The sequence below is a fragment of the Podarcis raffonei genome, chromosome 5, assembly GCF_027172205.1.
Source record: "Podarcis raffonei isolate rPodRaf1 chromosome 5, rPodRaf1.pri, whole genome shotgun sequence".
Lineage (NCBI taxonomy): Eukaryota > Metazoa > Chordata > Lepidosauria > Squamata > Lacertidae > Podarcis > Podarcis raffonei.
The window spans coordinates 60,996,381-61,022,854 of NC_070606.1; the positions used below are offsets into that span (position 1 = coordinate 60,996,381).

At 41.0% G+C, this 26,474-nt stretch overlaps 1 protein-coding gene and 1 long non-coding RNA gene across 2 annotated transcripts in view; both read left to right on the forward strand.

Annotated features, from left to right (window-relative positions):
- The window catches only part of ARHGEF4 (Rho guanine nucleotide exchange factor 4), a 160,132-nt gene that overhangs the window by 111,424 nt on the left and 22,234 nt on the right, over positions 1–26,474 (forward strand). Inside the window, exon 6 of the mRNA XM_053389587.1 lies at positions 762–895. Within this exon, the coding sequence (XP_053245562.1) occupies positions 762–895 (134 nt within the window). The remainder of the gene's footprint in view (positions 1–761; positions 896–26,474) is intronic.
- LOC128414392 (uncharacterized) lies at positions 13,216–16,602 on the forward strand. The gene is made up of 2 exons (XR_008330650.1): positions 13,216–13,805; positions 14,155–16,602. It is a non-coding gene; the product is annotated as an uncharacterized LOC128414392 (long non-coding RNA).

Here is a 26,474-nt window from a genome sequence, read left to right on the forward strand (position 1 = left end):
ACTTCTGTCCCTTGGAGCACTGGAATCTACCAGCCAAAGTCACAAAATGGTGGTTTAGGATGCAGACAAAGTCTGCCAACAGAAAATGCTCTGTTCATTAGTGGAGAGCTATCGCAATCACTTACAAGCAATATCATCTATAAATGACTGTAATTTGTTTTATCTGACTTTAATATTGTATTTTACCTCATGGTGAAGGATTTGGTGAGAGCTGAAGCAGAGCAATCAAAACAGACAGATGTTCCAGGCCTAGGTGAAGGGTTGTAAACAGGAGCTGTTGACCACCCTTTCAGCAGCCTGTTTCCTTTAAGCACTTAAGGGAACATAGAAAGATGTCCTATACCAAGTCAATATTGCTGGTCCATCTAACCCAGTATTGCTTGGACTTACTAGCAGTAATTCTTAAGGATTTCAAACGGGTCTTTCCCAACCATGCTTGGAGATGCCAGGAACTGAATTTGAGAGATTCTGTATGCAAACCATGCGTTTTGGTAGGGACCACTGAGACCAGAACCAAAGAAAGCAGGGAAATTTATGGCCACAGGTGAGCTGTATCATTCCAAGATAAAGCAGGGCTATTGATGAGCTTCATAAATTCCAACAGGTCCTGTCTATTTCTCTTTTCTGTTAGACCTGGTCTGTTTATAGCCTGAAAATTTACATTTATAATAACCTTGTTTTGAACACACTAACCTACTGTGCTTCCTTCCATTCTGCATCTGGCCAACATTCCTGATTTTTTTGTTTGTTTATTATTTTAGTCATTGCTGATGGATCACTGGAGAAAACCAGTGATGATGTGGGAAGTGAAGAAGACTTGTATGAAGACTTTCGAAGTTCTAGCCATCGTTATGGCCACCCAGGTGGAGGAGGAGAACAGCTTGCTATTAATGAGGTACTGCAACTATGGGTTTCTAAGGAAAATAAGACAGAGCTATCATTTTTAAACAACAGCAACAGTGAAACTATTATGATTAACCAGGCAGGACTCTCTTTGCAGAAGATGCATTTCCTAGTGGTTCATTTATCTGTTAACTCCCTCATGTATGTGAATTTTAGTAGGCAGACTTGCAAAGGCAACTTCCTTTGAAAGAGCATACGGGAGACATACGATGCTTAAAAATGTGTTTGCAAATTTTAAGGTGGAGAAGAAATGATGGAGGATGCATCAATAAGCTCAATCAGGCCAGTTAGCTTAAGACAGAATCATTATGTCCCAGAATCCACCATTAGAGCACACCAGGTTGTTTCCTTTTAATTTTTCATATTTTGGAAGGCCTTTAGATTAATTGCCAATTAATTGTGAGCATTTGTTCTGTGATATTATTTTATTATCCTAAACATTAAGTTGATGCTGGGTATTCTGGGTGATTTTTAATACATATAATTGAATTTTAGAATAATTTGTATGATCTGTGACTTTTAAAATTAATCTCAATTACTTTGAGTAGAAAAGTAGGCAACAAAGTTCTTCGGTCTACTAATATATATGAACCTAACAGCTGGTATGTTCCATATTGTTCAATCAGAGCTCTGCCTGATGCACTGCTGATCTAGCAGTTGTGTGTGATTTTATTGGTGATTATTTATTGGTGTGTTCAAAATTGATTCTTCAGCTCTTATGTTTCACTTTGTTGGGACAAGCAGCATGTATACTGAAGTTCTGCACAAGACTTCTTATTATCTTAATGTTATAGGTGGGCTAACCAGCAGAATGGTTAAACAAAATTTCAGAAGTGTTGTGCTACTGTGATCTTTGTTTACATGCATCTATAAGTGCACAGATAGGTCGTTCAACTCAGACCAACTTCCTTTGCACTCATTGGATGGCATGGGACTTGGCTGTGCTTCCACTATTTGATCAGGAAGAGAGGTCCTCTCATATTTACTGAGGACCTCTCTGTCTTTCTTTCGGAAGCAACTTTGAATGCACCTTCCAGAAAATATTTGGCCTGGATACATAGTGATTATGATGATTTCCTGTAGAACTGCAGACTTTGCTTGGTGATTTTTCCTCCTGAAAAGTGTTCCGTTCATTATTAAAACTGCTTTCAAGTCACCATCTAGGATCAAGGATTAAATATGCTTTTTTATTCAGTGAAGATAGTTTCTGTACACTTTTTCCATTTGTATTTCCTTCCCTTCCTTATTCAAAATACTAATGACGAAAGAAATAGTATGTTTAAGGAAGAACGATGGTTGTGTATGTATTGAAATACTGATGTTGATTGCCTTAAGGGGTTTTGTTATCTGGTGCATTAAGATCAGAATGTTGCCACCCAACTGTGTTTCTAAGCCCACTCACTCATGAATATCCTACATTAGAAAATAGCAATACATTCATTCTATAAATTAATGAAAAATTTCATTGGAGGGTATGAATGCTTGAACTGTAGCATAATCTGCTCCGCTTTAGTAGCCTTTCCCCAGCTTAGAATATCATGTAAGAATGAAAGCAGAGATAAAGTTTTGTATTTTACATAAGACTTATAAATGTTTATTAGCAAATTGTATACTGGCACATTCCAGATTATGAATAAAGCTCTCTGGTATGTAACCACATTTTTCTACTCCATTTCTAAAATATATAGCTCACAGATAATTCCCATTAGAAATTTAACTGCTGTGTTTTTACATGTATTCAGGTTAATGAAAGAATTTAAACAAGTATTGTTTCTATGCAGGGGATATTTTGCAGATATTTAGCAGCAGCAGATGAGGAGGTGTGTCTATGCCCTTTCTTTTAGATGGGAAGGCTTTCCAAAAGTTGGTTCTTTTTTCCTTTTAGCCCAGTTGCAACTAACACAAGTAAGTTTTGACAGAGAGGCTAGTAAAAATAAATAAATTTGTAACATGCTGTTGCCATGTATCAAAGAAAGGTGCAAGGGATATGAACCTGAAGGGCTGTTTTATTGTCGCTCCTATAATCCTCTTAGATTTAGCCCTTTTGCTGTGCAAGGCTGCAATAGCTATCAAAAATCTACCACAAAGGCTTGGGTAATAATTAAATTCCAGTGTTTGGTAAGGGACATGAAAATTAAGCCTCAGTCCAGGCAAAATAGTATGTTGTTATTTACTTGATTTTGTAGTGAATGGTTTGTTGTAAGCTCTACAAATTGTAGTGGAAAGGCAGGGTATAAATCATCATTATTATATAATTTGCTAATGTTGTTGTTGGTGTTGTTATCCCCATGGTTTCAGACCTCCGTTCTTTGCAAGAATAATTGAGAATGATGTACCTTCTATGCTAGACTAATGGACTTAAAGATACCACAGTAATCAGAAACCCACAGCAAGACCAAACTCTGCATTCAGATATGTGGTTAAAATTTTGTGGTCTGTGTGAAGACTGAATGTGAGGTCTTGTCTGATCTGCCAAAGGCCCAAGAATATCAGCTGCCATTCCTGTCATATGGACACAAACTAGCTGCACATTCAAAACTTGAGTTATATACACAGTATTTTTTGTGTGGCGGCGGCAGCGGGGGGCTCATCTGCCATGTTCTAGCCTCAAATAAAACAAAATGGTTGGAGTGGCCAGGGACCTTATGAGTGACAGCTGCGATTCTCTGATTCTTTGTGCGTTTGGGGATAATTCATCTGCCCTGAATTTGCAAGGTCAGCTGAGAAATAATATTGACTTTGTCTTGGCAACTGTGCTCAGAGTGCATGACATTAGATGGAAAGGGAAAGAGAGAGTTGTGATGTTTGTGTCCGCAAGGAAGGTGATAGATAATTCTGCAGCTGCTGTTTATATGGCAGTTCACCAGCAGGCACTTGCAGAGTTACCGTATTTTTTGCTCTATAAGACTCACTTTTTCCCTCCTAAAAAGTAAGGGGAAATGTGTGTGCGTCTTACAGAGCGAATGCAGGCTGCGCAGCTATCCCAGAAGCAGAACAGCAGGAGGGATTGCTGCTTTCACTGTGCAGCGATCCCTCTTGCTGTTCTGGCTTCTGAGATTCGAATATTTTTTCTTGTTTTTCTCTTCCAAAAACTAGGTGCGTCTTGTGGTCTGGTGCGTCTTATAGAGCGAAAAATACGGTATTCAAAAGATATTGCAGAATGCTTAGCATCAACACTTAACTCTATAACGATGACTGATCGAATAACCTCTGCAGAGGTGATAACTGACAGGCTTATAACTGACACTTCCCTTAGTGAACACTTTAGAGAAATGCAGCAAGAGGAATGGCTGCTGGTTTGGGGTGAGGGAAGGCTCCCGTGGTTGTTAGTCAATGGGTTCTTATCAACTACTTTGGAGTTCAGAGATAGACGATGAGGTTGGATTCTAACTCCCATTGTCCCAAATTGGCTGTGTGGGCAGCGGCTGATAAAGGCACTGAGTTGGCTACCTCTGATCATTTGGCATGTAACATTGGTTCTTCTTTGCCCAGACTTCCAGGATTCAGAGCTAGATATGCCTTTGGTCTTCATCTTAAGTACTGGCTAGCTAGACTGCCACTGCTTAAATGAAGATGCAAGTAATTCCTTATGAAAGTTCTCCTCCTCCACCACCACTTTCTGGTTCACATGTACTTGTGACAGGTCTGAAACTAGATGTGTGAATTGACACTTCTTGCAAAGTGGCATGATATCATAAGCACAATATGGCTGTTTTCATCTGGCTATTTTATACTAATGATATTATAAATATACATACCAGTTATTTAACTGTAGCTCTTTGTTGATTTATTTCGTTTATATTTTGCTATTCTTTCAAAGAGCTCAAATAAATGCCTTTGACTCATTATCCTCATTTTGTCCTCTCCGTCACCCTATGAGCTAGGTTAGGTTAAGAGATAGAGACAGGACCAGGTCACCCAATCAGAGTTATGGCTGGGTGAAGATTTAAACCATCACTTTTCTGGTAGAAGTCAGCAGAGAGGGGAGCCTGTGCTGCACCCTAACCCACCTAGCCATCAACACTGGAGTTGAGGGGTCAGAATTGCAGCCTTAGTGAATTTGTAAGCTTGCTTGCTTACTTATTTATTTGGAAAGGAACTGTAGATTATGTAATCATTGGACAACTTCCTTTCATTTTGTACTTTTTTAAAAAAAATTGCAAATAGCAAAATAAAAATAAAAATCCTGTTGCAGTGGTACCTCGGGTTAAGTACTTAATTCGTTCTGGAGGTCCATTCTTAACCTGAAACTGTTCTTAACCTGAAGCACTGCTTTAGCTAATGCGGCCTCCTGCTGTCGCCACGCTGCCGGAGCACGATTTCTGTTCTCATCCTGAAGCAAAGTTCTTAACCCGAGGTACTATTTCTGGGTTAGTGGAGCCTGTAACCAGAAGCATATGTAACCCGAGGTACTCTAATCTTCCATGAATATAATAAGAATAGAATTAGATATGTTGTTTTACATGAGGAGACATTGTGGCAAAACGTTTTAACAGTGTTTGATTAAGTACAATTTGAATGAATGTGGAACTGTTGATTTTTCCTTGTCAGGCATGTTTTCAGATTTATATACATACACCCTGCATTTCTCAGAGGATCCAGATGGTTCACAGTATTAAAACCATAAAATAACAACAACAACAACAACAACAATAATAATAGACACACACCATTTCCAGTGCCTCTGGCAGGTCATCTGGTTGGTGAACCACAGCCTTGACCTTGTGACTCCATACTTTATTCATACTGTCTCTGTTGCTCAGTCCGGTGCTAACAACACGTTTAGCATGTGCAAGAGAGACCTGTCACAGTGTTTGTTTGGTTTTTTAAAAAAGAGAATCCTTTTCAGATGGAAGTAGAATTTATAACAGAGAAGTAGTGGGAAAGGAGGGTGCTTTACTCTTCCTCATCTGCCATTCCTTTCCCCTTACCCACCCACCATACCTCTCCCTCCCTTCCAGATTTTCCTGTAGGGTTCAAAATATATTTTTGCCCTCTTGATGAGGGAAATCCTGCCCACCCTCTCACAGCTTTAATGGAAAGTATATTACAAGGAGGTTGTATGAGCTGCACACTGCACCACATAATTTACATTGCGAGATTGGAGAACTAGGGCACATTTGCTGTGCAGCATCTTCCAGTTTTTATTTTTTTAGTTCTGCTTTGGTAATAATAAGATTATTATTATTTATTTTATTTATAGAATTTATATACTGCCCTGTACCCAGAGGTATAAGTTTAAATTGAATACATTCTACTAACCCATCAAATAAAATTAAGTTTTTAAAAATCACTAATATGTTTCCTCAGGCAGTGCTGGAAACCCAAAGCTCCTAAGTACATTATGCATTTCTTCCCTTCGGAACTTGTTCAAGTAATTCTCTCCCAAACCTTTGTTGTTAGTTCTTTTTTTGTTTCTTTCTCGGCTCTTAAAAGTCCATACAATTTCACTCCTACATGAGCTGCGTAATCTCCCATAGTGCATTTTATACCTCAGCTCCTGCTGAGATACACCTGAAAGGTCTCTTGCCATTCCATTCCTGTTTCTTGCCCCCACCCCCACCCCACACTCCCGAAACTAAATCTGTGAATGTTTTCACTGTTCAGCCTACCAATAAAGGCAATCCAGAAAAGGTGGGCTTCACTTCAAATCCCCCTAAAATCACTTCAAACGGCATGTAATTGCAGCTCTCTCTCTCTCTCTCTCTCTCTGCCTCACAGCATGGACCTTTGAGGGGACCTTTGAAATAGCTGCACTCCTGCTCTGGCAAAGGCTGAGTGATATTTGAAAGGGCTTCAACATGGGCTGGGCTCAACAGTTTCCACACCAGCTGCCACCAGTTTGCCATATAACAGCTTAAAAAGAGGCCTGCTGGATCAGCCTAAAGACCAATCTAGTCCAGTGTTTGCTTGTCACATTGCCAACCCGAAAGGAGGGCCTGAACACAACAACACTCCCCACTAGAGGTTGGCGTCTGTCTCAAGAGACAGTGGAAGGCGCCTCCAGGGAGTGAAGTCAAACCATTGGCCTGATCCAGCACACTCTTCTTAAATAATAATAATAATAATAATAATAATAATAATAATAATAATAATAATAATAATAAAAAATAATTTATTATTTATACCCCGCCCATCTGGCTGGGTTTCCTCAGCCACTCTGGGCGGCTTCCAACAGAATATTAAAATACAATAGTCTATTAAACATTAAAAGCTTCCCTAAACAGGGCTGCCTTTAGATGTCTTCTAAAAGTCTGGTAGTTGTTTTTCTCTTTGACATCTAGTGGGAAGGTGTTCCACAGGGCGGGCGCCACTACCAAGAAGGCCCTCTGCCTGGTTCCATATAACTTGGCTTCTCGCAACGAGGGAACCGCCAGAAGGCCCTCGGCACTGGGCCTTGGTTCTTAAGATTGCAGGTGAGGTTGAACATTTAACTGTGCCTGCCATATTAAAAATAATAAAAGTTTACAGTATTTTGTTATCATGCTCTTGGGGGGGGGGAGTGCCTCACTCAATACTTCAGTGACAAGGAGAGGTTTAGCTGCCGATTAATACACAGTGGCATTTCTAACACACTGTCATGTTTTTAAGCATTTTTTTCGGACAAGGTAGTTTTTCATTCCCCACCCCACCCCACACAGAGGCTGTTTTCACACAAATGACTTGCCATGTGAAAATGACTTGCCATGTGAAAAATGAGGTGGCAAAACACTGTGTGTGAACTTTACCATCTCAGAAAGATGGGGATCCAGATTAGGTTTGAAAAGCAAATGAGCTTTGCAGCCTGTTTACTGGGAAGTAAGTCTGACTGAGTTCAATTGGACTTTTAGCTTTTGTCTATCTGAATCTGCAGGAATGTCCAGTAAGGTCTGACAGTGAGGAGTGCTGGCAACCTACTGATTTTCAGAATCTGGTTGGAAGGGTCTGGTTGGAGTTTGCTGACACCCAGGGCTTGGGCCTGAGGTGGCGGGTGACCAGATGCAGAATAGATTCAGGTAGGTAGCCATGTTGGTCTGATGTAGTCGAAATAAATAAAAAGATTTCCCAGTAGCACCTTAGGGACCAACTTATTTTGTTCTGGGTATAAGCTTTCGTGACGAAAGCTTATACCCAGAACAAACTTAGTTGGTCTCTAAGGTGCTACTGGACAATTTTTTTATTTAGATGCAGAAGAGGAAAGTGTTTTGGCACCTTTATGTAGTAGAGGAAATTTCATTCACAACTATGTAAGATGCAGAAGCCCTGTCCTATTTTTCACATAGCTACCCTAGTACAGGGTGAAGTACTATGAAAACCTGCATGCCTGATTAGACCAGAGATCATAGAAGAACACAAAAAAATGAATATGTATGTGATGGCCAAGCATTGTATGTCTGTTATGTTTAGTTATCTTGTTATCTTGGTTTATCCTGGATTGTGAGGGTAAAAGAGGAGGCTATTGTGTGTTTGTTTTGTGGCACTGCCAAACCAGCTCCCACACTTTGCTTTCACAGTGAAGTAAATTCTAATGTTACCGTTAGGCTTTTCATCTTTTCTCTCTCTCCTTGATCTGTGCAAGCAGATTTATTAGTGTTATTAATTTTTCATACCCAGATAAAGCCACTTGGCATAACCCAGTATAACACTGAACTGCATTCACTGGAGAGCAGGCTGTTTTGCTTATCCCAGCTAATAGATTGCACAGATCTTTACAGGCTCATGCACTATAGAGCAAGGCCGCAATAAAGATGGCAAATAATCTGGCACAAAAGTGTGTGGTGATTTAGGGCACAATTCAGTTCATGAAAGCGGCACACAGTTGATTATGCATGGAGGCAGTCTTTGCCAACCTTGTGCCCTACAGAAGTTTTGGGCTATTGGCCCAGCCAGTAGTCCAAAATATCTGGATGGTACCCGGTTGGTAAAGTTTGTGGTAAGGCCCCTTTTGCTCAGATGCCGGCTTAAATTATTCAGTATTGTTAAAGATCTCACTGTGGATAATCTTACTCGTCCTTGATCTTTAACATATACACATGTCCTTATGAATCTTGTATTTTTTCTGGATACGACTGACCTGGGCACAGTAATTCATTCCTTGAGAATTTCCAGCTCGTATTGAAATGTTCTCTATGTAAGCCTGACACTGCAAAGTGTTTAGATTACTGTAGTCCAAAATGTAGCAGCCAGGTGCTGGTGAGATAGAGCACACAATCCCAATAACATTTGCAGTTATTCTGTACTATTCTATTCAGGGCCAGTTTAAGGTGCTGCTACTTATAAACTTTATGGGACAAGATTGCCTTAAAGTTCCATGTGTTTCTTCCTGTGTGAGGCCCTTTTTGTATCTTGTTCCTGAAAAAGACACAGCCTGTCCCCATTGTTCTGTCAGACTTTTGGTGGTGGGTAGCTGTTGCATTTGATTTTTGATATCAGTTCATTGTCTAAAACAGGTTACGTAAGAAATATTATATCTATAAAATCAGCATCAAAATCAGCTAGGGACAACAATTGTTCCCAATGCTTCACATGCATAGTTCTTCTGGTGCAGCAGCACTTCTCTTTCCATCTCTCCCCCACATGCTCCCCAAATCTGCTCTGGAACATCCCCCAAACCTCTGAAGTTGTTTTTATTTGGGGTGGGGATGCCTGGAACATGCAGGAGAGGGAGAGAAAACTCCATTGTGTGTTTGGAAGTCTTCTCATGGAGCTGCATGGAGTATGACCCATAGTTTTCACCATTGTTCAAATTTCCATCATACCCTTCATCCAAGCATCTCAGTGTTGTATATAAGGTTATTCACTCTGCTCCATTTTATTGTCACAACAACCTTGTAAGGAAGTTTATACTGAGAGAGAGATTGACCCAGGGTCACCTGGTGAACTTAATGGCTGAATAAGGAGTTGAATCTCATTCTCCTTGGTTAACGTCTGATGCTTTAATTGCTGTACCACATTCACTCTATATACATATACATACATTTCCTACATATGTAATGAGACAAGTTCCAGAGGACTTCCTCCTGGAATTAAAATACCTGCAAATAAAAGTGTGCATTCACATGAGCATGTTGGACATTTGTGTATGTATTGAAAGTATTCTAATTCAATTTTCAACAAAAAGGAGAGAGCTAAACATGGAGTACACTCAGTTCACAAAAAAATGCAAACATAAAATTAGCACGAAATAAAATCTTGATGATGTGCACGTGTGAAATGGCTGTCACCAGCCCAACACCCCAGGCAGAGCTTTCATATTGCCTCATAACATCTTCACACCATTTCACATACTCAGGTGAAGTTCAAGTGATGAGATACCAAGCAATGTCTTTTCGTAGATGAATCAAGCAAAAAACAAACAAACAACCTCCTTCTGTGTGGTGGTCTTTGTAAATGTGACCACTAGCCATATGTCTTGTAGTTCAGCTTGGTAGGAGTGCCTTTTACCAGCTTTATCTGATTTGCTATATTTGACCGTTCTGGGTCAGGAACGTCCTGAGTGCTGCTTTGGTAACCTCAAGTCTGGATTGCTGCAATGCGCTTTATGTGACTGCCCTTGGGCCTGGTTTGGAATCTCCAGCTGGTGCAGAATGTGGCAGCCAGACTGCTGATGGGGACACATAGCTGACAACATGTGACACTACTGTTAAAAACTCTTTATCTAGTCAATTGCAAAGGGTGCTCAGTTACCTCAGAGCCAGTTTCTAGTCACTGCGTTAATTTACAGCACCGTGAACGATTTTGGTGCAGGTAACTTTAGGAATAGCCTGAACCCTTATATCCCAGCTTCATCACTGTGATCTTCTACAAGAGTGTTGTTTGTTCTCTGCTGAGTTGGCGAGGCTCATCTGACATCAACAAGAAATGGAGCCTTTAGTATCATGAGCCCAGTCCTGTGGAATACTCTGCCAATAACAATGCAGCAGGCACCATCTGTTTCATACTTTAAATGTCTGCTGAAAACTCTACTATTCCAGCTTATGGGCAATGTTTCACAAGGCTACAGGTGTTATACAAACTCCTTTCAGACACAGTTCCATGTACAAAGAATGCATGCAGAAAGGTGGCATTTTGACATGTTTCTTTCAATTAGATGTTGAATTAAAGACACATCGTTTTGGGGAAGAACCTACAGCTGCTGCTGCAAAGCTGCATTCTGAATAGATGCTTTCTTTTTGTGCAGAACAACAGCGACAAAAGGCTACAGCTTAATGAACTTACAGCAATGTTGGTTGAACTGGTATGATCAGTGGCAAAGGTGCATGCTCCGGCACTGGGGGCAGAGGGCAGGCGGAGGCATGGCTGGCGCGTGCCCTTTGGGGTGTGGCGTGCATCCCAGGGTGTGGCACGTCACCTGTGGGGCCATGGTGTGCGTCCCGGGGTGTGGCATGCTCCCGAGGGGTGTGACACGCCACCTGAGGCGGCATGGCGCCCTGCACAGTGGGGGGGTGCACGGCGTGTGTCCGGGGGCAGCTGCAATGGTACCCCCCTCACCAATGGTGCCGGAGGTGGTGTGCCCCCCCGCCCTCCGCCAGTGGGTACGGTTTGACTTTTTTCTTTCCTGATAAAGTGGCAGTGCCATTGATTCTGTGTTTGCCATACTACCATAAAGTTTTCAACGAATATGACTGCACAGTGCAAAAAGTCAAACTTCACATCCTGATCATGTACTGTTGCCAGCTTAAGATGGTTGCATGAGTCTTTTGTTGAAATGTTGATCTCTCTGTGAAAAACTGGTAATACTTTTGCTTTCATAACATTTAGCCTTTCCTAGACACAAGGAAGATAACAATCTGAGCTGGGGCGGTGGTGGGAGTTTGCATACTAAGCCTGCCTGCCTACATGTTTGTGCTAAGTCCCTAAATCAGATATGGTAGTCTGTTTGTTTGTTTAATTCCAAATGGAAATCTCCCTCAATCAGACCATGCTCCAGCACCTGTCTCCTGAGTGGCTTGGAGTCTTTCGTACACAGTCTTAAAAATAAAATGTGGAATATGCATTCTCTCCCACAATCTGACCAGGAACTCAAGTCAAACAGGATGCTTGTGTTGACTCTATGTCTTCCAAATCCCCTCTTATGTGTCAATTCACAAATATAGATAACTTTGGTGAGGACTTTCAAAGATTTATGGGCAAAAAGTAAATTATGTTAGCGAGGGAGAGAAGAGGGCAATCAGGCCAGACTAATTGTTCAAGAACAGAACTGGTCTCTCAAGTACTAACATTTGAAAAAACATCTCAGTGTAGATTAAGGAACCCTTGTGTGTTGGATGTCCACCTGCCTCCCCCACCTGTCTGTATTACAGTATTATTCTTTTTATTTACTGTATTTAAAGCATATACAATGCCATTAAATCAGAAGTTACCAAGTTAGTGCATAACATTATAACTTAAGACATTTGGTTATCTGCATAATTGAATTGTGCACAAACTGTGGTTTTGCTTCCTGCCGTACATGCTTGTGATAGATGATTCAGATGACCTGGTTGCTATTAGTGTGGTGTGTTTTTGGGAAGAGTGCATCTGTCCTCTCACATTTTTCTGAGTAGCTGTGTGAATTATTTGCTAAAAATCATAGTGAATCTCTAGATTTCAAAAATGTTGAAAGCACCTGAGAACTTTGGATGAAGGGCAGTATATAAATTAAATAAATACTACTACTATTACTACTACTAATAATAATAATAGATCTGAACGAGGTCAATTCCTATTTCTGATCATAGGAATATTCTCATTCAGAGTATACAGAACATAGATGTTTTTGTATATTTTACATGATGATTGAAAATCAGTTTTAGAATAGTTTGCTGAAACTGATGTGTCTATTTAAAGAGACAATATGCAAATTCCATCTTGAAATTGGGTCTAAATGATGATCTTTTGACTACATACCAGCCTATTTTTGCTCTCTTTTTGTTCCCTTCCCCTGCAACTCTCCTTTGTATAGCTTCCAGCCTCATTAAGAGTTCTGGACTCCGGGAAAGCTTGCTTGTTATTTTGTAACAATTATGGAGGCTTTATTTCTGGATCCAAGTGGCTGCCTTTGCTTTTTCACTACCCAAGGCTGGCCAGGTTTTTCCTTTTTTCCATTGCTGAAGAATTAGGTTATCTACACTTACAGTTTGTATTTCCTTTTCTGTCTACTGCTATTGCCATTATGCAATATCTGAAGAAGCACCTGCATTAATCTTATTAATTTTGTTAATTTATTTTTGCCTACTCAGCTCATAGCTGTATTTTTTTTAATGAATGCCACATTTGATTAACAGCATCAAAATTGTTTTCAAAATTGAGCTATTGCCTCTTCATCTTTCAATCCTAGATTGACTAATTCAGTTAAAGTCTCCATCTGCAGACTGAGTCTGAATGCAGACCTTCAGGCTTCAACAGCTAACCGGATTTTTGTACCCATGCCTCCCCCTCCTCTTCCCCAACCCCTGCTTGGGCAGTGCCTAGCTTGATAAAGAATTCTGGAGAACTCAAAAGCTTGCACCCTATTTGCCAACATTTTGGCTGATCTTAATAAAGATGCTTCAGAGCTGTGCATTTTGGAGGGTTCCCCTCCTCCCTTATGGACCAACACAGCTGCCTTTGGTTTTTTGCCTCCACTTCTGTAACCCTCCTTGAAAGACCCACATTTTCCTTGCTGCCCTCCCCGCTCTCCCCCCGTTGCTAGGGCTTGCATGTATCCTAGCTACAGCGCTTAGCAAATAGCTGACTAGCTCTTTAGAAAGCCAGTATCGCCGCTGAGATCTCTGGGCTCCAGCACACGCAGCCCTCTTCCTATAGGAGCTTCACTCAGCTAATGCTTATGGAGGCAGTTACTTTGCTGAAGATGAAGTGGGAAGCTGGTGCTTTGCTGAGATAAAACAAAAAACAAAAACCAGATAAGGAGGATTGCTTGGGGGAAGAGGATGTACTTGCATGTGCGTGTATTATGCTCGGAAGCCGATCATAATAATGGCTGTACCGAATTGATCAGGTTTTGCTTCCTGACAGCTGCAGAAATGCCTCTATTGTAGCCCCCCTCCCCTGCCTCCCCTCACGCTTTCTTCCGGAAACAGCGCTGCTGCTAACCTGCTAAGACGCTGTTTTTCAAGGGGCTGAGGCCAATCCCAGACATGGCGAAGGGGTCGAACCAGAGCAGGCACAAATGGAGTGCGCTTCACACATTCCTCCGGTGCAACATGAACCCGGAAACGCAGCGTGTGGTGGTCTTTGTCATTCTGCTCTTTCTCATCATCATTAATGTTGTGCTCATGTTTCTCCTGGCAGTTTACTGAGAAGCAGGATTGTGTTGTGTGGCAAAGAGTGGCTGGGGGCTTCCAGGACTGGGCTGCAGACCAGCAGGTCAGCTCGTCATTGTCTGATTCAGGTTCGCCTTGTCTTCTGTCGTAGCCATGTGTCTGAGCATGTCTCCTGTGATTATTCATCGGCGCACTGTATCCCTGGCTCTCCCTGTTCCCGTTGCCTGTGCCTTGCCAGCCAGAGCGGCATCACATCTTGGAAAGGGAAGAAGTAATGCAGCCAGCTTGGTTAACTGAGTCGCTGCCGGCCACCTCTGGCCGTAATCACAATGATGCTGCATACAGACACACTCCGCCTCTTAGCTGAATGGACTTGGAAGTGCTCAGCAGACTCTATCTATGCACTCCATTGGCTTGTTAAGTGGCACTTATTTGATGAACTATTATACAAGAAAACGGCTACATGTCTGCAGCTGCTGTGAGAAAAGCCCAATCCATTAGAACAAATATTGCTCTCTAATTGAGACCATCGGGGCTTCGAGAATATGTGCGCTGGGTTGTGAGTAATGCCCAATTAGCTGTAATTGATTAATGGTGGATCATTAGAGTACATCAGGAATCTATGTTTATGTTTAGCGACCGCCCTGTGGAATGTATGTCTTCACTGGCTTTTATCCCATTTTATTAATGACTTCAGAGTGCTTATGTGTAGAGAAACGTGTAAAAAAAAAATGTTGGTGGGATCTTTGGACAAGAAACTGCTTTTGTCTCTTCTGTTTCTAGCTGAAATGTCGAGGTGTTGTGGGAGAGCTAATCCAGGCCTCTTAAAATGGAGAAAAGCCAACTTGATAATCAACTTGGAAATGATATATTTTTATTTACCAGTCTTGTTCCATCTGGAAATTCAGACACTGATGGATTGAAAGTGGGAGTGAGGGGAGGCAAGGGAAAAGCAGTCAGGCTGGTAGTCTCAAAGGCAATTGATTCTTCAAGAAACACTGAAGTTCAAATAAATCCTGTGACATTGTCCAATGGAAAATTCACAAGTGTGGCTTGCTTCCCAAGCCTTGAGTAGAAATCCAGCCTTCCAGAAACGTAGCAAACCCCTTACTGGCATTGAAGTTGCAAAGCAAGAACTTTCAGGTGTATTCATCTCACGTGGTCCAATATTTGATAATGAAACTGCTCTCTTCTCCTTGGAGTTTAATGCTAATTCCAACCTAAAAGAACTGAATCCATTATCAAGAGCCATTTTTTCTAAGTTGTGTGTGTGTCCTGTTCTGTGCAGTGTTCTCCATTCCTACTAGTTACATGAGTCACTCTGTTGTTGTGCTAGACACCTTCTTTTTTAAAGAAAGCTCATTTTGAAAATACTTTGTGATTTTTGGCAAATGGAAGCAAGTCTGGGATACACTCAGAGATGTAAGCCTGACAGCTAGTTAGTTCTCAGAATGGTTTTTGCATAGACTCTATTCATGTGAACAGGCAATCCCATTCTGCACTTAAGGCAAACCAAACAACACAAGAGCATGTAGCATTTCTTAAATGTATTGTTTTCTTAGTTTAATGTAAAGTTGGGAAAAATAAACCCAACCAAAAATCTGTTTTACTTGTCTGGCTAAAAGCCTGATTTCCTATATGGACATTGTATAACTTTAGAGAGTAGTGGGTGGGGGGAGTTTGCTTTCATGGCGAAATAAAAAAATATGAAAGGCCTCAGCTTGGTTTTCTTAGCTCCAGCTTCTGCTACAATTTCCATTCTTCTTTGCTTACTGCTTTGAGCAACATATTTGGAAAGGCAGTGTATACATTTTAAATATAAATAAATGTTGTATGCTGCAGCAGTCTGCAGTGTTAATAAAGAAACAAACAGAACTTTTGTTTTGCCATAGCCAGAAATAAAATACTGAGGGCCAATTCATATTTATTTTCATATTTATTTATTGTATAATCAAGCTCTTTGCCTTGATTGAATGTGTGTCATTCATCCCCAAACCAATTCTAGTTGTGCCACTAGTTCTGGCATTAGTTGTCCATAAATGTAGACTGCAGATGTGAATCCAGTTAACCTCCATTGTTCCTGATCCAGCAGGTAGTATGTAAAAGGAAGCCTCTACTTACATACAAAGACCTTTATAACTGGATCAGGATGCGCCTCTAAGAATTCATTACAAACCCAGATGGCTGGCGAGCGTACAATGAGAAACATTGGTGCTGGGGAGAGCCCAATTTTTGACCATGCAAATCAGCCCTGACAAATACCCAATGCTTTCTATACACTGTATCCCGGGAGAGCTATAAGAAAAAGAGTTCTGAGGCTGTTTTGTCAATAAGATTCCTCATGCATTTATTCATGGCATATTGTAAATTTCTAATGTTGGTGCTTGACATTTAAAAATTGAATAAATTCTGGCTTCTTATAAAAAGAACTGTTATAACTGTTCCTCAAAATAAAGCCAAACTGTATTCAAATAAACATGGATGGAAATGTGTGTCAATTAACCCTCAGTAGGCAATAACCAAATTACTAATTACTGGGACTTTACACTTCAAGGGAGGTATGTAGCAGCATGAACATTGTCAGAAGTGAGCTGCTTATGACTGCATTTCTACCCTTTCTTTCTTCCATGAGGGAATTCGAAGTAGCATGTGTGGTGCTCCCACACAATTTCTATCCATGCAGTCACCTGTCTTGTGTGCCTTTTAGATAATAAACTGCTGGACTTGCACACCTTTAAGATCTAGAGTTTGAGGTGGGAGGAATCGATAATGATCACCTTTCCTTGCCTTAAGAAAGTGTGTGTGTCCCACTAAAACTTAGAGCCTAGCCTTGAAAAGCGGGCAGGAATAGATCTTATTAGTAATTCTGTGACAGCAATGTGATAAACAGTAATAACATTGTTCATTATGACATCGAAAGGAAAGTAAGTAGCATTCCTTGCTTCTCTAACAGGCACTCCAAAATCATATCTGACTGTAATGACTCCCTAGTGAGGTTCATATATATATATTTGTATAAAGTGTTGCTTGCTACTCAGACAAGGTATCAAATTTGTCTCCCTCTTCTGATATTTTTTGCCAGCATCCCATCCTTTTTAGGAGGTTGTTCTATTTATCTTTCATTTCCAAAAGGTGTACCTTGCCTTTCTAAATAATTAGGCAAAGAAATACATCTAAGACAATAAAACATTAGCAATGTATCCGTCTGATAAAAAAGCATACATTTCTAAGATCCATAGCAGGTGAAAAGCAAATTCAGAAAACCACATTCCTAAAAGCCTGCTGGGAAAGAAAAGCCTTCGTTGCTCGCTAAGGAGACAGGCGAGCTTCTTTTTCCAGGACACATAAAAAACCCAGCTGCCCCCTTTATGTTAGCGAATGGGAGGTGAGGGGACAGAACAGGACCTCTACACTTGACCTCAGAGCCTGGACATCTCATATGGATGGAGGTAATTATTGAGATTATTATTTTTATTATTTATTATTCCTTCAAATAACAGGGCTGTTCACAACATAAAAATACAAATAAGAACATAGAATACAGAATAAAACAAGAACAAAAACCAATAATTCCCCTCTCAAAAAACATTTAAAAGGCTATAGAATGTTCAATCAGCCAAAGTCTCTTGGTTATAGAGAAATGTTTTGCCTGCTGCCTAAAGATATGTGATGAAGGTGCGGGGTAAGCCTTCCTAGGGAGAGCATTCCACAAATGGGAAGCCACTGCAGAAAAGGCCCATTCTCATGTTGCTGCCCTCTGGGCAACCTCATAAATACTGCATTATAGTAATCCAACCTGGAAGTGACCATCACATGAGTGACTGAAGCTCAGGAAAGGGCACAGCAGCTAGTAAAAGGCACTGTTAGCTCGTTCCACTACCTCTGTATCCAGAGACTCAGCTATACAGCTGCAAATAAAATGTTTTAAATGTGTTGTAAAGTGCAATATACAAATGTTCTATGCCAAATTCAATGTATTTTTCAAAACGTTTTTTAAAAAAGCATTTTCATGGTGTTTTTTTATATGTGTGTAGATTCCACCCAGGAGCAAGGCTACTAGATTTAGGAGTACCCCAAGCTGTGTGGTTGATTTTTTAGGAGTATAGCCATAGCTGCACAATTGTATCTAGGTTTTGAGAATCACTGACCAACAGTACCTGGATTAAGCTTCACTTTGTTGACTGAACAAACAGAGCTGACCCCAGGCACTGATTTAGAACTTCCACTTCCTCCCTGGAAATAGCAGGACGTGCACTGCCTTTATCCATCAAGATTATGGGCTCTCTCCCAACCAGAGCTAGTTTAGGTCACAGATTTTCTATACCTTTTAGCCCTGTTATAGCACCTGATTATCAGGGATGTAGATGAAACCTACTAACTTTTTAAACTAATGTTAGCAGTATTTTTGAGGAAAGAACACAGCAGCTGGTAGAGAAGTTCCTGGAGGGTATGTGCGATCAAGGATGACAGCTGCCATTGCTAGGTGGAATATCCACTTGTGAAGAGTCCCATGAGTTTGGGCAGCAGTATGATAAGGTCCCTCCAAGGCACAGATATCCTCTTCTCACCACAGCCTGCCAGGATATCTCTTTTGTTCTTGAAAGGCAGCAATAGCACACGCAGGACCCTTAACCAAGGAAAGCTCCTGGGATTCACGAGTAAACTGTCTCTGACCCAATTTGTGTATATGCAGCAGAAGTGCTAATGCTTTTCCTAGAGCAAATTACTTCATATTGCTGGAAGGGGGTTGCAGGTTTGAATTATTTGTACACTGCTCTTCATCCAAAGATGAAATTAACTCCTACACAGAAAAATAAACCCGAAAGAAGACTAGGCTGATACTACTTTCTTACATGCAAGAAAAAGTGTTGTTGGGGCAAGTGGGGAGCATTTAAACATGCAACTCCTCTCCTGTGCTCTCCTCCATGGGGGGGGGGGAAACCACAACTTGATCCCACTGTATGTTTAAAATGGGCCTTTTTAAAAAGAAGAATGAACAGATGAGAGAAAACCATGTTTTCATCATAACAGCAAATGCAATATTTAGGCTGCAGCCCTATACACCTATTTGGGAGTAAGTCTCATTGAACTCAGTAGGCTTACTTCTGTCTAAGATTGCACTGATAGTTTAGTTAGGCTGATCACTCAAAAACCTTTTGATCAACTGGATATGTACATCAGGTTCAAACAGGGCCCAATGAGGTGATCAGGATTGTACCTGCTGCCTCCCACCTGGATGTTAATTTTAAAAATATAAGTATGTATCAAAAATTGCAAATGACAGTCATTATTTGAGAAGAGGCATTCTCCCTCTTTCACACAGGAGGAAATGCCTCTTCTAATGTGGTAAATGATTGTATAGACAGCATCTGAATACAAAGAAATTGTGCTTCATTCCGATTTGATTCATCAATCAAAACTCATACAATCACTAGACCTTGTTAACTGGATGACACAACAGCATATAAAATACTTTCCATTTACAAGGTGTTTGAGAGTGTTCAAAGTGTTTCACTGTCAAGCTTTAGACAGATGTTCAGTAAGAGAGTAAGAGTTAAGGGACACCTAGAAAGTAACACACCAGAGCCAGGAAGACCTTGTTGCTCAGGCAAGATCTCAGATCAGAAAGGAATAGTGATGCTGGGGGAAATTGATGTTTTGCAAACTCAAATACAAGCTGATGTGATCTGCATTTCATGGACTAATGCGTGAACCAAACTTCCCACCTCTCGAATTTTTCGATGTAGTTCTTGACTCATTTTTTTTTAAAGTGTATGTTGAGAGAAAAACACATAAAAAGGCATTTAAACAGAAACTTACATTTAAAAATACATGTCAAAGTGTGATGTTCATGCAAATTAAAAACCACTATGGGAAAATTATTGCAGAAATAGGACAGAACAGACTTGGGAATACTTGAGGGCTGGAAACGTGCTCCTTGCTGCAGTCATGATAACTTTCTGACAACATGCCTCAGCTGCACACAGTAGCAAACTGAAGCAAACTATCCTTAGCAGCTAGATTTCAATAACTGTTACAACAACTAAGCTATAAAAGGGCTTAATATTATTACCACCATTCCCATACTGCACATGGAAGGCTGAGACTGAGAGATTGTGACGTGCTTAAGGTGACCTAGTGAGTTCATGGTTGGGGTGACATTTGAACATGGGATTTCCTGACTTATAACTCTCATTCTTCATAGCTGATCTCTCCAGGTGTGGCTGGAAGAGACCCCTGCCTGAAGCCCTGAAGAGCCAATGCCCTTCAGTATGGACAGTACTGAGCTTAGTGGACCATTGGTTCCTATGTTGGTTCACCCAGTGCCCTGGGTGTCTTAGTATTTTGACTAATTGTGTTGCTATCCAGGGGCTCATGAAGACTCCCCTGTACCTCATTGTTAAACCTGAATGCACTCTGGCCTCATCCAATGTTTTGGGAAAGTTGTCAAATCCATCATTCTGGTGAACGGCCAAACCTTTTAAGTTAACCTTTGCTTGCCTTCTTCAGCTGCTTACAGTGCCTGTATCTGCCCATGCAAGAAGGCTTCTTTGCCTTAAAACCTTTATATCTCTTCAAAAAGAACTAATTGGTCACTACTTAGAGACTGTGACTCATTCAAAGTGCTCTCAGAGCTCAGCGTGGAAACACCCCTCCCTAATCATTGTAGATAAAAGAAGAACAAAAGGCACTTTTAAGTCTACTGGTCCTGTAGCTTGTGTAGGATGTGGCCCTGGTGGAAAAAAAAAACGCTGGGAGGAAGAAGGAAGTTAGTTTTGTCTGCAATCCTAGCATTACTTCTAATTACACTTAATACTCACCTCAGGGGAAGAAACAGCAGGGGAGCCTCTCATCATCTTTTCTTTCAAAATAGAGGCCTGTTCCCTCAGACAGCCTCAAAACACATTGTGGCTTTAAGGAGGGATTAAACAAATTCATCGTCTATCAGTGACTATTAACCATGGTAACTAAATTGTCAGAGCAAGTATCAGGGCCAGCCCTATCATAAGGGGGAGAGAGAGCCCTTCAGGTAGTGGGTGGAAGGGTGGCAGTACTGGCTTCACCCCTGGTTTTTGCTACTCAACCCACTAGCTGCAGAGCAAGCCGATCAGGCGCCTGGGGCAGCGCACGTGCCCTGCACCCGGGGGTGGGGCCAGCCGCCTGCAGGGATGGGGCCAGCAAGGGCAGGATGCTCCACGGGGCCTCTGAGGAATCTGCCTGCTTCCTCCCACTCAGCCACCTTACAGCTGAGGGGTAGGTGGTGCAGACCATTTGGGGCAGCATGGAGCCTGCGGGTGCCGAAGCCACTGCATCACTCCCAGGAGAGACGTGTGGCTTGGGCACACTGCAGGCCCTGTGGTAAGTGCTGTCCACCATTTTGTCACCCCCCAAGTGATGACACTTGGGGTAGACCGCCCCCACAGCACCCCCTTCTTCCGCCCCTGCAACCCACCAGGCTTTCCCATTTGTTAGAGGTACCCTCCCTTAAAGTACTCTGCTGCCCTCAGGAGATTGTGCCCTTCTTATGTGTTGGCATCGATCTTAAGGTTACCAGATTTTTTTCAATGAATCCAGGGACACTTTTCAACTTTCTACTAAATAGATGGATTTTGTATGGGGACTGATTTGTAAATCCGGGGACTGTCCCTGGGAAATGGGGACATCTGGTAACCTTGATCTTGGCAGACAATGGAAGTCAACCCGTTGAAGAGTGTCTGTAGATACTGATATAGGATCCCTTTACCAGAGTTAAAAAGATTCAGCTAATGCAGATGGAATGGCTTCAGGTGGGGAAAATCTTATCTCTTTGCTCCGGACTGTAAAATGGGTTGGTTTTGAGCAGCATACAACTAAATACAACTAAATACAAGATTCAAGGGGCAGGGGGAGAGAGGCTATTTCACTCATGTCTGGAGTTGGGACTTTACAGAAGAATTTTCTTAGCCACTGTTATAAACAGGAAGTTGGATGAGATGGACCTTTGCTCTGATGCAGTCAGGTTCTTATTAAGGGCCTAACTACACATATGTTACCAACATGATTAGCAGTTTACACCAATACCACAAGTTGCTTCTAAATGCTCAGTCCCATTACCTCTGCATCTAGTGTTTTCCCACTGCTGATTTGTGAAGCTCTGTATATACACAATCCACACCTATCCTGTGGTTTCCTGAGAAATACTGCATTTTATGCCCCCCCCCCAGCTTCAAACTGAATTGAAAATGTAAGCCATATGAACACAGCAATGCCCCCTCTACACCTGCTGGTGTGGACAGAAATTGAGAATTTGGGAAAACACCAAGCTGTACTGATGTCTGCAACAATGTGACAATGCAAGTTGAAAATGCAAAAGATAAACCCGACCTTGCTGTGCTTTAAGGCAGTAATGTGTACATAGGCTCCCATGTGCTGAAGAGTAGGAACAAGAGAGTGATTAAGCCAGCAAGAATCCAGAGGAGGCTGAGTTTTATATCCTCGCTGCCAGCCTTCTTGCCCTGAACATCTGCTGGATCATTGTTTGCAACCTTCTCCCTTCTCCTGAGTAGACTCTTCCTGGGGTAGAACCATAGTAATTGTGTCTTTTGGCATCTACACAGGTACCCTTATGCCAGCTTGCTGTTTGCCACTCATTTAGCTCCTGCATTTACTTTCAAAACCCTTGGGAGCAAAGAGTGAGAACTGGGCACTGACGCAGGGCTTGGCTGTAGCCATAGAGTGTATAAAAGAACCCAGCCAAAACATCCTTGATACGGGGTACTTCAGGCTACCTTGGGATCAGGTCCATGACCAGGTCCTCAGTTGTACTGGGGATTGCTGTGGGATCCTAAATCACCTTCTTGGATAAGGTTTCTCCCAGGGTCTGAGTCAGGTGGGAGTCTGACCATGGTGTGATTTTTTTTATTTTTATTTTTTACTGAGATGGAAGGGAGGGAAGGTCTTAAACATCTCTGTGCATTGTCAATGATAATGCCCCACGCCTATACCTAGAATTTTTTTTTGAAAAACAAACACCTAGAGTAATAAAATGGGTACAATGAACATGCAGAAATTTGATAAAGTTTGCAGCTGCTGCCCCCCTCAATTAATTGATTGTTTCTTTGTGCACACATCTTACATATGTGCAATATATATGTATGTAAGGTTCTGTGCACTAACTAGAACATCTGTGCTAAGTTCAAAGGACAAATGAAAGTTAGGATGACTTACTGCATCTACAGTGGTACCTCGCAAGACGAATGCCTTGCAAGACAAAAAACTCGCTAGACGAAAGGGTTTTTTGTTTTTTGAGCTGCTTCGCAAGACGATTTTCCCTATGGGCTTGCTTCGCAAGACGGAAACGTCTTGCAAGTTTGTTTCCTTTTTCTTAACACCATTAATACAGTTGCGACTTGACTTCGAGGAGCAACTCATAGAACGCTGTGTGGTAGCCTTTTTTTGAGGTTTTTAAAGACTTGGTGATTTTTGAAGCTTTTCCAAAACTTTCCCGACACTGGGCTTCGCAAGACGAAAAAAATCGCAAGACGACAAAACTCGCGGAACGAATTAATTTCGTCTTGCGAGGCACCACTGTATCTAGATAGCTGATGCTCAGAGATAAAGAATGGCTGTATACCCCACTTCACCCATGATTAAGTTGGCCTCAGGAACCTTTTATTTAGACCATCCCAGGTCTACTTCTGGCATGTGTGAAAGAATGCTAAGGCAGCTATTCGCTTATTTTACCCCATGCTCCCAGGCGATGTTCTATAAAAGGGGGTCTCTGATCATTATCTGCTGCCTTTCTGATTTATTTCCCATCCCAAGGCAGCAGTCTGAATGCATGGGAAGCTTGTTTTCAAATGAATAAATGATGCTATCAGCTATTCTTTGAATTTGCTGTTATTTTGAGCAAAAGCATTCATGACATGTCTGAGATAACATATACAATGAGAAGCATACATATTTGTGATGTGCTCATGAGCATGTTAAGCTTTGAATAAACTACATACAATGGAATTAATTGCTGTTATCTTTTAAACTCTCTTGGCCTGCTTCTCTGACCCCTGAAGTCTTGAGATGTTTCCAACATTCTCAAATGCTCAACATTTTCTGCACATATGCCGTCTTGTAAAAAACAGCACAAGTAAGCCTGGATCTTCACAGCCTTGGTTGAATTAAAGATCAACTCAAATAGCATGGGGATGCTCATTGTCTCCCATTCTCTCTTGCAATGGTGCGACCTGGTATGAGGTTTTTGTAATATGTAGAATAATACTCTTACTATTATTCCTTCTTCTTTTTTTATAAAATTTTTATTAGGTTTTTACATTACAAAATAGAAAAAGAAAAAAGAAAAGATACAAAATAAAAGTAGTTAAAAACAATCAATCTTTTCATCACATTATTTTTCATTTACTTGTTTCCCGGACCTCCTCATACCTCCCTTTTTTGTATTCCAGTTCAATTTATTAGCTCAGCAGATTCTTTCCCTCTTTATTCTACCCTGATCTTTAATCTTACGTTATTATAACATTAAATTTTTACTTATAAAAAACCGTTTTTTCATATTCTTTTATACCATTATAGCTAGAAACCACTTAATTTTCAATCCAACATCATTCTAACATTCATTAATTTTACAATATTTCTGTAAATAGTCTTTAAATTTCTTCCAGTCTTCTTCCACCGACTCTTCTCCCTGGTCTCGGATTCTACCAGTCATTTCCGCCAATTCCATGTAGTCCATCACCTTCATCTGCCATTCTTCCAGAGTGGGTATATCTTGTGTCTTCCAATACTTTGCAATAAGTATTCTTGCTGCTGTTGTAGCGTACATAAAGAAAGTTTTATCCTTCTTTAACACCGATTGGCCGACTATGCCCAGGAGAAAGGCCTCTGGTTTCTTCAAGAAGGTATATTTAAATACCTTTTTCAATTCATTATATATCGGCTCCCAGAAAGCCTTAATCCTTGGGCACGTCCACCAAAGGTGAAAAAATGTACCTTCAGTTTCTTTACATTTCCAACATTTATTATCGGGCAAGTGATAGATTTTTGCAAGCTTGACTGGGGTCATGTACCACCTGTATATCATTTTCATAATATTCTCTCTTAGGGCATTGCATGCCGTAAACTTCATACCTGTGGTCCATAACTGTTCCCAGTCAGCAAACATAATATTGTGTCCAACATCTTGTGCCCATTTAATCATAGCAGATTTCACCGTTTCATCCTGAGTATTCCATTTCAACAGCAAGTTATACATCCTTGACAAAGTCTTAGTTTTGGGTTCTAACAGTTCTGTTTCTAATTTTGATTTTTCCACCTGGAAGCCAATTTTCTTATCCAAATTATATGCCTCCATTATCTGATAATAATGAAGCCAGTCTCGCACTTTGTTCTTTAGTTTCTCAAAACTCTGCAGTTTTAGTCTATCTCCATCTTGTTCCAAAATTTCCCAATATTTCGGCCATTTAACCTCCATATTGAGCTTTTTCTGAGCTTTCGCTTCCATCGGTGACAGCCACCTTGGGGTTTTATTTTCCAATAAATCCTTATATCTTATCCAAACATTAAACAGTGCTTTCCTAACAATATGGTTTTTAAATGCTTTATGCGCTTTGACCTTATCATACCACAGATATGCATGCCATCCAAATACATTGTTAAAACCTTCCAAGTCCAAAATGTCTGTGTTTTCAAGAAGTAGCCATTCTTTCAACCAGCAAAAAGCTGCTGATTCATAATAAAGTTTAAAGTCTGGCAGGGCAAATCCACCTCTTTCCTTTGCGTCTGTTAATATTTTAAATTTTATTCTAGGCTTCTTGCCCTGCCAGACAAATCTTGAAATATCTCTCTGCCACTTCTTGAAACAGTCCACTTTGTCCACTATTACTATTATTCTTTCTTTCTTTTCTTTTCTTTTGAGAATGTTACACAGGGCGGAAATTGTGCCACTATATTTTTCAAGGTCTGAAAAAATAAAAAGGTTGTGTGCCAAGGGTACACAAAGTTAGATGCCAGGAAAGTCTCTCCATAGCAGGGAGCCATAACAAAAAATGAAAAAAATAAAAACACACCTTTCCCCACAAGCCTCCTGTTGTACCTTACTTAGTGGGGCCATTCAATGCAGGATCCTGAAATAAGATTTCATGGACTGGGTAGAGATGTTTGGAGACACGTGGACTTTTGAGTGCTCTGGTCCCAAGCTATGAAGGCTGCTAAAGGTCAAAATTAGCACCATGAATTGGGCCTAGAAATGAGCTAGGGATCCTCCCAGCTCTACAATTCTAGGATTCTATGAAGATGGCAAAGCAATGGCATGTTGTGTTCATATCACCCAGTCCCGTTTAACAGTTTCTTCGCCAT